The sequence below is a fragment of the Metarhizium robertsii genome (assembly GCF_000187425.2).
Source record: "Metarhizium robertsii ARSEF 23 chromosome Unknown MAA_Scf_1, whole genome shotgun sequence".
Lineage (NCBI taxonomy): Eukaryota > Fungi > Ascomycota > Sordariomycetes > Hypocreales > Clavicipitaceae > Metarhizium > Metarhizium robertsii.
The window spans coordinates 2604681-2618394 of record NW_011942149.1 but is presented as its reverse complement, the minus strand read 5'-3'; the positions used below and the strand labels follow the sequence as shown (position 1 = coordinate 2618394).

Sequence of the window (13714 nt, the reverse complement as noted above, 5' to 3'; positions counted from 1 at the left end):
TGTCTCTGTTTTAGGTTATGTAAATAATACTAATACTAATACTAAGAAAATTATTTTAAAAGACATAGCACAAAACGATGAAGATAATAATTGTTAATTTTTCTAGACATGGCTTTACTTAAAAAAACACTACGAGCGTTGGTGTCATGTTTAGAATGAGTCTGGTGGGAGCTTGCAACGGACGGGGTTATTAGTCCGATACAAGATATGCCGGTAGGAAAGGTTGAACATTGAATCAATTTAGGAAGCAGGCCCGGCCGGAGCCAACTACTACCTACTTGGGCAGGTACTCGACGGGCTGAGCCCGGCACAGCACGAGCTCTATACTACCGGACCAGACATGGGCACTTGGGTATGTATCTGATGATCCCTATAGAAGTGGCCATGACTACCATTCAGATAGAGTTGCCTGATCTGGCGGTATTAGACGCCTCGCAGCTTCAAATGTTGTCCGGTGCATTGTGGGCGGGCTGTTGGGTAGTAGTCTGTGGCCGAGTACGTGTCTGCAGTACCAAAATCAAAGACATGTGTGCTTCACACAGAGAAGATTCCCCTTGAAGAACCAAGACGTGCCAGGCACTTCTCTTCATGCGCCGACGTTAAACAGCGACTGATGGACAGTCAATTTCAGCGGCTTCATCTGAACCCGGGTATATACAAGTACATTTTCCCCCCTAATAGTGCTCATTCTTCATCCTTGCGCGTGTTCATGTGCTTCTTATCCTGCTTCTCTGCGGGATTGTGCTTATCCCCCTCGTCCTGTGCTTTCGTGTGCGTCACGGGCTGTGCGGCCTGGGCATCAATCTCCCTCATCCATGTCTTCCAATCGCCCCTCCTTGTCTTCCACGTGTCGCCCTTCCAGGTACGCCATACGCTTCTGCCCATCCAGCTCTCTCGCAGCTCGGCTTCCTGATTTGCAAGGCGCTGCATCATGGATTCCTTGACGTGGAAGGGGATGCTAAAGTCTTTGCCTTTGCTGGGGACGTCGGCGATGCTGTTGATGAGATTGTGGCCGAATTGGGAGGTGGATAGCTCGGCGGTGTGGGGGGAAACCGTGGCCACGAGGGATTTCTGGAAGAGAGAGTTTTGTGAGGGTGTTGAGAGGGCGGTTGTGAGGAGCGTGACGGTTGGCATGGAGGTTGTCGCGAGGCGGAGGAGCTGGGGGGTTGGGAGAGCGAGGATGGATTCGTGGACGGCTTTGAGGGACCCTGGGATGGAGAGGAGAGTTGTGAGCAGGGCTGCGCCGTGAGACTGCACGGCGTATTCGTTTCGTGTGACTTCTTCTTTTGACTTGGCTGGTTCTGAGAGGTGGCAGAGGGTGGTGACTAGGTCGGCGGGCTGGGAGCCGCAGCCCTCTTTGAGGGCCTTGGTGAGTTTCTTGATCTGGTCGTTGATGCCGCGCGCGGAGCAGCGCTCGAATAGGGCACGGAGGACGTTGTATCTCGTTTTGGCAACGAGTTGCGGCACCGTTGGCGTGATCTTGTCCGCTGCCGTGACGAGATCGTCTTTGCCGATGCGGTTGAGCACCTTGATGGCGGGGTAGCAGCTGATGTCGTTGCGCACATAGACTTCTATCCTGGGCAGGAAGAAGTTGTGGTTGAGCGGTTTAAAGACCTTGCCAGGGCAGTTTGCAACGAGGGTCTCGATGAGGCGGGAGCCGATTTGGTCGTAGATCATGCCGTTGATGAATTCGGACGCTTCTGAGGCCGGGTCGGATAGGGATTTTGGTGCGCCGGGGAGGAGTTGTTGGAGGAGAGTGGGCGGTGCCGTCTCAGACTCTGACGGCTCCGACGACTTCTTTTCCGTCTTGTTGAGGGCCATGTCCAGCTCGAGGAGGAGCTGCAGCGTTGGATTTCCAATGGGGTGCCTTGCGAGGACGCGGAGACCCGTGGAGTCGACGCCCGCTGTTGAATCGGCTATGATCTTCTGCACTGCCAGCGTAAATGAGCCCGGTACGGCCCGGAGTCCCTTGTTTTGCTCGTCAGCTGTTGCTGAGCCAGCCACCGAGATGTTCTCCTTCTTCTTGCTCTTCATGAGTGTCTTGACGGACACGTCGTCCAGGGGCCGGCCCGATAGAACCAGGAGCAGAACTCGCAGAGTGTGCGACGCAAAGCGGTCGGTTATCAGGTAGCTCAGGTTGCCTTCCAACTCATCCAGCGTTGCCAGGAACAATTCCTCCATAGACGCTTCCGGCTGGTGTTCGTCGGCGCTCGCGCCCTTGATATCCACCGTGAAGCCAGCAAGCTCCTGTGTCACGATACCCGCAGAGCGTAGAAAGAGCGCCTCACAGCAATGACTGGCGAATCGGTGCTGCACGAGGGACAGAAAGTGGCCACCGAACGCATTGAAGAGATTCTTCTTCTGCGTCGTATTTGACAGTTGGATGAGGCGCTCCATCAGCCGTGAGCAAGACTGGCTACTCGCGAGCTTGAGCTCCTTGCCTTGGGCCTCCTTGAAGACGCTCTCTAGGAACATGTCTCGGTCCTCGGCGGTGGGGAATTGATTCAATTCGAGCATTTCGTCGGCTCTCCTGAAGTACTCCTGCTCTTCATCGGCCAGCATGCCGAAGAATTCTGTAGGGCCATTGGGCTGCTGTTGGTACTCTTCGATTGGGAAGTCCTGCTGATCGCCTAGCTGCAATTCGTCCGCGATGCGGCGCTGGCGTTTAGACTCGTACTTGGATTTGTCGGCATCTTCGCCTCTTCTCTTGCGCTTCCGTTCTTCACGGTCAGCGCCTCGTTTCGTCCGTGGCTTGGGCATTTTGTTTGAACATGAAGTGTATGATGGTGGTGGTTGCGCGGTGGGGCGTGCAGTCGGGTTGAAGATGGCCAGTGATTTTTTTTTTTTTTTCTTGACAGTAATCGATAAGGATGTACGGAGTAAGGATGCTGCGCATCGAGCTATAGGCCAGTCCAACTAGTATCACCAACCAGCAGACAGACCCACCAGGACCATTTTTAGGAATTGTAATCGCATCTATTCGCAGACTGCATCAATTTATTTGTCTAAAATAACATGCTTTGTTGCACGCTTGTAATCATCTATGTCCATCTATCATGCCATCGTTATATCCACCCAAGTTCAACCGGTCTAGGTCTTTCTACTCCGTAATATGTCCGGTATATCTAAGCCACTTCCTTTCCAGCCTCCTCCAGAGCCCTCGTCAATCCCTCGACAGTGCTTGGCAAAGTCTGGACATTGACAACAATTCTCAGGAAACTTCCCACGTCTCCAGGAGCATAGTCCACCATGAAGCCCCTGCCAATCAATTTCTCAACCAAGGCCTGAGTGCGATTCGTGTTCGTCGCTGCATCGCTCGACAAATCGCCGTTGGGTGCGTAATAGAAGCACACTTGGAGGCACGGGGGCGGGTTTTCCGACACCATGGCGAAGTTGCCCGTCTGCTGCACCAGTTTCCACAGGTAGGACGCCATATCGAATGCGTGATCAACCTGCCTCTCGAAGCCGTTGGCTCCATAATACAGCCATGCGAGAGCAACCTTTAAGCTGTCGCCTCGGCGGCCGCACTGTAATGTCAAATCCGCAAGGTCCCAGACATCGTCTTCGGTGCTTCCGTGGAAGAGATATCCGGCGTCGGTGGTGTTTGCCTTATTGAATAGGCTCATGTCTGGGCCCAGCAAAAAGGAACACGTGGTGGGCGCATTCAACATCTTGTGGGGGTTGATGGTGATGGAATCAGCGAGATGGGATCCTTTGACCTTCCACCTCTGCTGGGCAGAAAAGACGACTGGCCCGCCCCAGCTAGCGTCAATGTGCATCCAGAGACCGAATTCTTTGCATATTTTTGAGATGTCCTCGAACGGGTCGTAGGAACCTCGAACTGTAGAGCCCGCAGTGGTGTTGACGTACAACGGGGTCTTTCCCTGCTCATTGGCACGAACCACCAGCTCGCGAAGGGCATCTGCCTTCATGCTTCCGCCATCATCAACAGGTACTTTCCACACATTAGATGAGCCCATGCCACAGATCATGGCGCTCTTTTCCACAGAGTAATGGCCATGAGCGCTCGTGAACACAATAAAGTCATGCTTGGCGTTGCCCTCGGTCTTGCAGTCCGGGTACAAGGTGTTCCGCGCAACGACCAGGGAGGTGAGATTTGAAGAGCTGCCACCTTGGCAAGTTACGCCACCGGCTCTCGGGCCCGTGAAGCCAAACTTGTTGGCCAATGCGCGTCCCGTCGTCTTTTCGATAATGGTAAGTGCCGGCGAGACTTGGTACACATGCAGCTACGCAGAACTCGAGTTAGCTAGGGAGGTGGTGTCATGGGGGCGGGTGACGAACATTTGTGTTGAGGACCGACAGGACAATGTCTGAAATAACGCCAACCTGTTTTTTCAAAAGTCAACACATGTCATGTAAATCCTGCTTCACTTTCAGAAGCCTGAGGCGGCACAGCATACGGGATTGTTGCTTGCATATAGCTTATCGAGAAACCCCTGGTCCCAAGTATTGACGCTGTACTTGAGCACCCTTACGATGCCCTCCAACAGCCCCTGCTTACCCTGCCCTTCCTCGGGCAATATGAACTTGAGATGTGCAGCAAGGCTGTGAGGCTGGACGGCGTCGACGAGGACATTGTGAGGTGTGCCAGTGGCGTCGAGCGGGAGCCGGCCAGTTTCCCGATGAGCCGCGGCATCGTCGGCGGCTTTAATAAAGGGCAGAATCAAGTCGCGCACGGCCGATAGCAGCTGATGCACGTCAGCAAATGTGACGCAAGTCCACGACTTGGGAATGCAGCAAAGTCCTGCTATCGTATACATACATCATCCAACTCTTCGGCTCTATTTAAGCGAGCGGTTGATCCATTGGCCGCGTTACCATTCACATGACCATTGGTCGTCGTGGCAGTCACGGTCATATTGCTGTTTTCTTTTCTTGCTTTCCTTTGTTTCGTCTTGTACGGAGTAGAGGCAAGGATGATGTAGGGTAAGGTGGGATGCGCTGAGACAAAGGCGGGTGCTGTGTGGCGTGCAGTGACTGGAAGAATGTGTCTTGCTGGTGTGTTGCGTACAGTTAGACAGGGGTAGAGAAGGGACGAGGGAGAAGAAAATTCATGCAATTTGATGAAATTACTAGTCATGTACATAGAGAGTCAGGAAAAAGAAAAGAGGGATCCAGGCCAAGGAGAAGCGTGCGAAAAATAGGATAACTAAGCCAAAGACGAAATGGGGCTGCGGATTGCGAGATGTGAGCCCGCAAAAGTGGCGTCAAATGACGGACCTTGCATGTCCTGGGTGTCGAGGCTGTGGTGTTACTAGTACTTGTGCCTGAAGCCCCACTTTCCCGCCATTTGAGCAATGGTGAAGATGAAGGTGTACTCCGAACAGAGTACCAGGTGTTGTCTGGGGCTAGGGGACATCGAATGCATGCAAGCACAACGAGCTGCCAAATGTCAAATGCTGTATTACAATGTGAATGATAAATGCCGCGGATGGCTGATATGCATGATGCGAGAGCTACATGCAAGGACCCGGTTCAATTTTTCAATTTAACGCTGATTGGTGGTTTTGCAGTCCATGAGCATCAGCACCCATTGTGCATCCACGTCGGCATCATTGCCGGCATCAATGGATCCTGTCAGCATGACAGAATGTCACCGGGGCTGCGGTCGACTTGGATATGGGCCAGGCGGGTCGTTGCCGAAGCTGGATGCGCTGTAGTACTAGTACCAGTACGTAGTACCGAGTTTGCGTAGACGTACCTGATACATGCTTGCAAGGGAAAAACCAGCACTGACAGTGACTGGAGTCTGTTCTCAACATACTAAGTAAGTATTGACACCTTGCTTGGTACTCCGTACTCGGCAAACAAGTAAGAATGCCTGTCCGTCGCGAGTCGTCTGCCTGGATTGCAAGCAACTACTTAAAGTACTTAATTACTTGAGTAAGTACCCAGGTAGGTAAGTAAGTACTGAGAGGTAGTTGTCGACAGCATCCATACCTGCCACTTTCCTTGCACGCTGCTCAACTCATTACCCAAATCAAGATATAAGCCCCATTGCTGGCGCCAGACAGGGAACCGCCGTTCAACATTGCAAGTTTGCGCGAGCCAGGCGTCAACTGCAGCCTAGTCGAATGACCACGGAACACACGCTAGTCTCGATCATGGCATGATTTTGACAGGAACACACGCCTCGGTTTGTACAATGCTTCCCACGCATCACCTGGTTGAGTGTTGATGGATTGTGCAAGACGACACAGCCCGACCATGCATGGCAACTCCTGCTTGTCCGTGCAGCTCGACTCTGAGCAGCTTGGACCGTGCAACTGACCCCACATTCGTGCCCAGACGCGAACGGTACCTACTCCGTACCCTTTTGTCTTTTATCCTGTTTAGGTACTCCGTACATGCATGTATTTCTTCCCTTTTTTTCCTTCCTGATTTCAAATTTTTATTTTACTTTTTCATTTAAGCAGAGCCTGCTCAAGTAGGTTGCATTAAACGGATGGAATTGAAACTGCACTGCCCTTGGCACCCTCATGGCTTAAAATCCCCTCTCTTCGCCGCAGTACCATCTGACAAGGTCAAGGACTCAAGCTTCTGGCGAGGTCACGTCACTCACTGCTCACGGACAGAATCTTGTCGCACCTTTCAACGGCCCCATAGTTCTCAAGCGGAAAAAAAGTGATTGATATCTCCATGTGGCCCATCAATCGTGGACTGTCTGCCCCTCCACCAGCAGAACCCTGTCAAGTCCAAGTCCATGCTCTTGGCTCATGCTGGCACATCAGTTCTTTGTTCGGTCTGGTCCATCTGGACTTCTGGGAGTCTGGAAGATAGCAGATACCAACCGAGCAAGTAGATAAGAAGTGTATACCGCGCACCTTGGACCGAGACAAAGCACCAAGCACCTAACCACTGGTGCTTTCACATTTCCCCCCTCCTCTCATCGTTCCTGCCCTTGAATCTCCACATCGCCGACGCGGAGGAGTATCATCTTGGCTGCGCATACAACAACCAGTCAGCGTGATTGGGCATTGCTTCTTCCACGACTAGAAGAAGGGAAAAGAAGGAAAAAAACACACACACACGCACACACCCAGCCAAAAAAAAAAAAAGTAGTAAAAATCAAAAGGGATCAGACGCTCCAACCCTTCCTTGCACTACGCCACGCCATCCACCATCACCCAGTGATAGATTCCTCCAGAGCAGCCACCCCTTGCAAACCGGCCGGGCACTGCATCTTGTACTCCGTACGCAGCGACGGAACATAAAAGCGAGAGCCAAAACACCGACAGGAGCTGATTATTACCGACGTGTGCCGTTTTCCCAGACGCCACGCCCTACGATCTTGCATCTTGAGACTCGACGCCTATTTGCGAGTTGCTGCTGCATCACATTTTCTTCGAGTCGCACGACAGGCAGAACAAGGGGACAAGAGATTTTGTGCCCTGTCAAAACATCACGAGGTGCGAGGGACCCTGGCAAACCCAGGAGACCTGAGGGACCTGAAATTTCTGGACCTTGGAGCACATCCTTGCGAGTCGCGCCACGCTTTTTCGAAGAACTTCTACTCCGTCGCCGGCAGACTGACAGGGTCTCGGTGTTGGGTTTTACGCCCACGGCCTGGAGGGCAAGATTTGCCTAAAAAAGGCCTTTGCATACTTTCCCATCTCGATCCCCCTTTGGGCCTTGGAGCTTTGGGCACCATACAGAGATTTTGCTTGCGTTGTGCGTGACTATTCACGAGCGTGACGGGACATTTTCTATTCTTGTTTCTATTTATTATTATTATTATTTTTCTTTTCTGTTTGGGCATCGAGGGTTGTCTCCTCCTGTTATTTAATCTCGGCAAAAGTCTTGACCGTGTGTGCTCAGCGTCAAGCATCCTGGCTTGACCACGCGAAAACCCCCTCCAGAAAATCCCTTCCTCCGCACCCCCTCCCCCATCGTCATCGCTAACCATGTCCTCCCACGGCCAGCAACCCGCCGTCCCAATCTCCATTACCATCTGCGGCGACGGCGGGTGCGGCAAGTCGTCCATCACGCTGCGCCTCGTCCGCTCGCAGTGGACGTCGGAATATGACCCCACGATCGAGGACTCCTACAGCGTCACGCGCCGCATCGACGGCACCACGTACCACCTCTCCCTCACCGACACGGCCGGCCAGGAGGAGTACCGCGGCATGTGGGCGTCGTCCAATCTCGGCGCCGACGCCTTCCTCATGGTGTACGACATTACGTCGCGCGACTCCCTCGACGCCCTCCAGTACTTTGACGACCTGATCAACATGGAGGCCGAGACGCGGCTCGACAATGCTGCGCGCGCGCGTCGTGCCGGCGTCAACCCGGGCCACGTCAATACCGGCACCGCCAGCGGCTCCAAGACGGTCCCGCCCGTCAAGATCGTCGCCGGGAACAAATGCGATCTCCAGGAGAGCAGGCAGGTCCCCGCCGCCATGGGCCTTGACTGGGCGCGCAAACGGGGCTGCGGGTTCATGGAGACGAGCGCGAGGCTCGAGGTCAACATTGAGGAGACATTTGCCCTCATTGTGCGCCGCGTCGTCGAGAGGAGGCGCCTCGCCGAGATGGGCGTCATGGACAACACCGAGATGAACGCCCGTGGCATGACGAAGCCATTGACCCCATTGCCTGTGGAAAGCGACTCGGAAAAGCGAGCTCCAGGACTGCGGGGACCGACTCTGAGTGGCCAAACTTCTGTTGGCCGTGGCCAGGGTGGATTCTGGAAGAAGTTGCGATGTTGGTGATGGTGTCCGATTTTTTCCATCTATGGGCGGCGGAGCGTTGCTCCTTTGTTGTTTTCCTCGTGATATGGTGCCTTTTTTTTTTTTTTTTTTTTTTTGGCTTTTTTTTGTTTTAGGGTTTGACAAAGGGGGGGATATACGACTCCCTCTTGCTGTGACTTTCTGGGTTCACCCTTTCGGCATATACCATACCTGTGTGTTTGGCGTCTTGAGGTTTTTTAAAATGGGCTGGTTGTGTTGGCTTATTCTTCTCTTCATTTTGTAAATGTTGTTTCGGCTGGAGAGACTGCAACTCCTTGGTTTCGATATGCGACAATGTGTTTTGTATGTACATGAGGTTGATTCGTGGACGATGCAATGTTTGGGATTATGATGTATGGCGAGCGAGCTTTTTGTATAGCGTGGCAGAATTCACAAGAGCCATTTGTTAATGTGTTGAGTACCCTGGGCCCTGGGTGGCCTTGTCATTTCCTGCCCATGTACCTACCCAGGTACCTAGTCGGTACTTGTGTAGCTGCAAAAGATGAAATTCCTGGGCTTTGTAGCATCGCGCCTCCAAAAGCAAGCGTGGCGGATATGAGTAGTGTATTACGACGGTAAAAGTCCTTGCTAAGCTTCCCTCGCTTCCCTCGAAACGCCCAAAACCCCCCAAGTCTCAAACCCAAGACGCCGGCACCTCTCTTTGTCTATAACGTTTGGCATCACTGCTTGCTGACAACCCAATCCTTCCACTTCTTATACTCGGGATAATTCAAGCTCGCCTTCTTGCCCTGATAGCGCGTAACCTTGAGCTCCAGCGACTTCCACCTCGAGCGGCCGCCCATCCAGCCCGCTTTCCGGATGAGGCTGTACAGCGTCTCGTCCTGAGTCCAGCCCTGCTCGGAAGCCACGTCCGGCAGATATGTCGCTCCGTAACGGTGGCCCCTGTCAGTAAACGACAGCCGGATGCCGTGGGTGCCCACCTCCCAGTCATAGGCATCGTCGGCCTCCTCAAAGTCGGTCAACAAGGTCACGGCGGCCTGCAGCTCGGGCAGCTCCTCCTTGACAATGGGCGAGAAGCGCGTGTCGTGCAGCGCCGAAATGGTCGCGTACTCGGGCAGCCCGACGCCGAGGGGCTGGGACTCAAAGGTGCCGATGCACCCGCGCAGAGAGACGTCGTCCCCCGAGACGGTGTTCCAGGTGACAAACAGCGGGGCGGACGAGGTGCCCAGCGACAGCGAGGACATGGACGTCGCGGGCGTGGACGAGGACCACGCGGGCGACGCGGAGGACGAGGACGCGGAGGAGTCGGCGTCGGCGGCGAGGCGGCGGAGAGCTGGTGTCTTGGGAGCCTGGCCGTTCCTGGACGGGCCGGGTTCCGAGTCTGAAACGGAGCTCGTGTAGAGCGCCCAGGAGGATTCGATCTCGCTGAGGGAGAGGGGCTCCCGGTCCTCGAGGTGGGCGTCGAGGGCCTCGAAGCACATGAGGCAATGGGCTGCGCTGGCCATCGTGTCCGCTCAGGAGGGCAGATTGAGCGGACAGGGAGGCAGGGGGAGGCGGGGGAACAACAACGAGCCGGCCGGACGATGGGCGTGGGTTGATTAGACGAAGCAATCTACGACAATGGCGACGGAGAAGGTGGGAAAGCGACTGATTTGAACCTGGTCGACGTGGGTTCAATGGCACGGGAGCTTCGCATTGACCGGAGTCGACGTCGGGTGGTTGGGGGCAGAATGAAGACACGGCAAAGCTGGAGCTAAGCTCTGGAAGCAGAAGACCAAGAGCGTGAATGAAATTGCAAGACTGGAGGGACTGGAGGAGCAAGCATGGGCAAGACAAGGCAAGGCGAGGCAAAGCAAGGCGAGCTGACGTGGTGAGGAGTTGTCGGAGAAGGTCACTTTTGGGTCATCAGGCTCGTCACCCCACTCGAGCACATTGGGAACCCCGCGATTGCGCAAGCCAGGCTTGAAAGGGGACAGCTGCCAAACTGCGTTCCGAATGGCGCGAGCGGCGCAGACGCCATCAAAAAACTGATGCGGCGACGGGCGGCGACAGGCCAATACATACATATGTATAAGTACATACGCATATCGGAGCTTGGTTACCAGAGTGGGACACAGGTCCTGTGATGGGCGGAGGTGCAGTGCCATTGATGTTGGAGGCGCAAATAAGGCGATGACGTGGACGGAAAGGCAAACGCCAAGGGCACGTCGGTCTGTGATTGCACGGGGTACTACGGAGTAATGGCACAGAGTGATTGCTTCTTGTGCCGTGAGTACATTCAAAGCTGGCGAAGGCTATTTGCGAAGCTTGGTTACGGAGTACTAGTACATTGGAGGAGAAATAACCTACTTGTAGGTGCTTAAGTACTTAAGTAAGTACTACTACCGTACTCATTGCATGGCAGGCAGTGTCAATGCAAGCAGCCGGATTTTCAAAACCGCCGATATTCCGCCTTCCTTTGCTGGGCGAGAATCACCAGCACAGCTTTCCCACAACATGGCATCAAACCCACCAGACATGATAAGCCAAGGAAGCCATGGTTCCAATCGGACCCGATATCACTTACATTGACTTGGAACTATGACGCTACGACCTCGCCCGTACGCCAGCGCGACGGCTGCGCAGGCGGTTGTTCTAACCGGAACTCCAGCCACGCGTGCGTGATCGTCTCTCCTGCTCCACGCCGGAAAGCGGTGCCTGAAGCACCTCTGCGTTTCAGCATGTTTTGAACCATGACAGCCCAGTCTTGCATGTCCGTTTCACGCCCTTCCTCTCGGTATCTCACCCCGATACGACCTTGTATGAAAGCTTGTTAAGAGGACATGTGACGATCCGACAAGCCTTGGTTTCGCCAATGCCAAGCTTTGCCTTCCGCGGCCATCTCATATATTGCGTTCCTGGTCTGATAAAGATCAGGCTATAGTTGGGACAGCCCGGGGCGAAGTTGGGATGCCTCGTAGTTCGTTTTGAGATGGGTCTGGCCCGGTCTCAGTCTCAACTTACTGCCAAAGTTGATGACTGACACTATATTTAGTCCATAATTTGTCATTTATTTTTTTTTCTCCGCCCATGGTTCACTGCATCTGATGCTGACCGTATCAGATGAAGTCTGGGGTACTCCGATGCCGAAGGGATTGCGCTATCTGGGCCGTGTTTTTATGCCGCGTTTTTATGCCGTAGGGGTGTTTGGCCGATGTTTATAAATAAATATATGTGTCTCTCTATATATATAGCTATAGATGTTGCTCTCCTACGACACCTCGTGGTTAGTCTTTGTCTGTCAGTCACTCCCTTCAGCTAAACAAAAAAGTCGACAATAATAAGCTCGTCCTTCGCTCTCCTCACATAAGCCTAATACTTTTCTCTCCGAACGCATACATCTCTTTTATCAAAATGAAGTTCTTTGCCGTCACTCTCTTGGCTCTTGCCACTGCCGTCATGGCCGCTCCCTCAGGTCCGTCAAAAATCCTTTGATAGAAAAAAAAATGTCAGAATACACCGGCTAACCTTGTGGCAGTCAAGGAGAGGGGCATCTTTATCCGCCAGGAGTTTGTTGTTGACACGGAAACCCCGTCCATGACTGACGCGCAGGGCAACGTCGTTCCGTTTGATGCCGCCAACGTCAACCTGGCCAACACGAATGCTGGGTTTTAATTGAAATTGAACAAGGATTGCTGTTTTGGGAAGTAAACATGACGGGGCTCCGAGGCCTCGATGGTCTTGGGAGTTCTCTTGGCGACGTGTTTCGGTCACTCGTTTGTATACGGCCTCATGGATGAGCTGGGCGCCATCAGATGGCGTTGTGGTCTTTGTCTTGAGGCTTGATGAATTGGAAACACTAATGATGGTAGCCTTAGCATCAACACTTGGCCTGCAATGCTACAGTTAATGAAATGACGCCGGTTCCAGGTAGAACCAGGTGTTGCGACACTTTTCGCAAAGTTTCTTCGGTGCATCCTCGTGGTGTGTCTTGTGTTAATGACTAGTGACTGGACCTACCAGTCAATCAAGTTAGTGAATGGCCCATTTGCCCTGTTCCTGCGCATGTCGCGGCCGAGCCATGTGAACCCGGGATTCTAAGTTTTTAAGCATGTGTATATACCAAGTACGTAGTGACGTGGGTCTGGCAAGAACCAGGCTAGCAATGTAACCAAGATGGCGAACTGCAACCATGTGTAGTACATACACAAGCAGGCCAGAGGAACCAGAAGGGGGAAAATACAGTAAGGAAAAGAAGAATTGCATATGGTCATTTTACCGGCTAATTGACTGGTCAGGCGTTTGGTGGTTCTGAATCGTGACCCTATTGTGCTGGGTCCATGACTCGTCACCGACCTTGATTGACATGGTGTTTTCCAACCTCAGGACTTCAACTTCGACTCCGCACATCCAAGCATGCTAGGCGAGCCGAACAGGCGCGCGTCAAAACGTGCCTCTCTGCTTCGGGGGTACATCTCCCCTCTTCATGTATGTCAGCGCGTCCTTCGGAGCTTTATTTGACGAGGCATCGTCTCCTCTTCTATTTATGGTTCTTTCCGCACAGCCACGCGATTTCCTCGACGTCACTGGTGCTTGGATCCGGCAGGCTGCGGTTGGGAGGTCATACGGAGTAGTACAATGCCCCAAGTCACTCCCAACCGTCCAACTTAGGCCAGGCCCAACCTTCATTCAGGCTCTTTGGACGAGATTGGCCTCGAGACCAGACGCTCACAGTGCAGCAGCGGGTCTGGGGCTGACATGCGGAGCCCGAAATCAGCCGTGCTGGATTCCCTTTTCATCACGCCAGCCTCGAGGACGGGCTGTTTTCTAAATTCTAACCCTAGTATTGCTGCTGGGACCTGTGCGTCTTTGAAGGAAGGGACTGGAGATGCCACAACATGGTACCGAGTAGTACTTACAGCCAGAGACAGGTGGTGGAGAAATTGGCGAGAAAATGGCCTTGTTCTGACGTGAGACGCAGAATGTCACGACGCAGATTATTTTGCAATGCTTTTAGATTCCCGTGC

The 13714-nt window shown here is 53.3% G+C and overlaps 4 protein-coding genes across 4 annotated transcripts; 1 reads left to right on the top strand and 3 right to left on the bottom strand.

Moving 5' to 3' along the window:
• Window positions 1-684: 684 nt before the first annotated feature.
• MAA_04622 (Armadillo-type fold protein) lies at window positions 685-2760 on the bottom strand (the record flags this gene model as incomplete). Its single annotated transcript, XM_007822718.1, has 1 exon — window positions 685-2760. The coding sequence occupies one exon, from the start codon at window positions 2758-2760 to the stop codon at window positions 685-687; it is 2076 nt and encodes a 691-aa protein (XP_007820909.1).
• Window positions 2761-3125: 365 nt separating this feature from the next.
• MAA_04623 (glutamate decarboxylase) lies at window positions 3126-4879 on the bottom strand (the record flags this gene model as incomplete). The annotated part of the gene is made up of 4 exons (XM_007822719.2): window positions 3126-4247; window positions 4303-4347; window positions 4422-4709; window positions 4784-4879. The coding sequence occupies 4 exons, from the start codon at window positions 4877-4879 to the stop codon at window positions 3126-3128; spliced, it is 1551 nt and encodes a 516-aa protein (XP_007820910.2).
• A 3046-nt stretch (window positions 4880-7925) lies between these two features.
• MAA_04624 (ras-related GTPase) lies at window positions 7926-8729 on the top strand (the record flags this gene model as incomplete). The annotated part of the gene is made up of 1 exon (XM_007822720.1): window positions 7926-8729. One exon carries the CDS (start codon window positions 7926-7928, stop codon window positions 8727-8729), a length of 804 nt encoding a protein of 267 aa, XP_007820911.1.
• A 698-nt stretch (window positions 8730-9427) lies between these two features.
• On the bottom strand, window positions 9428-10213 carry MAA_04625 (AMMECR1 domain protein; the record flags this gene model as incomplete). The annotated part of the gene is made up of 1 exon (XM_007822721.1): window positions 9428-10213. The coding sequence occupies one exon, from the start codon at window positions 10211-10213 to the stop codon at window positions 9428-9430; it is 786 nt and encodes a 261-aa protein (XP_007820912.1).
• Between the last annotated feature and the right edge of the window lie 3501 nt (window positions 10214-13714).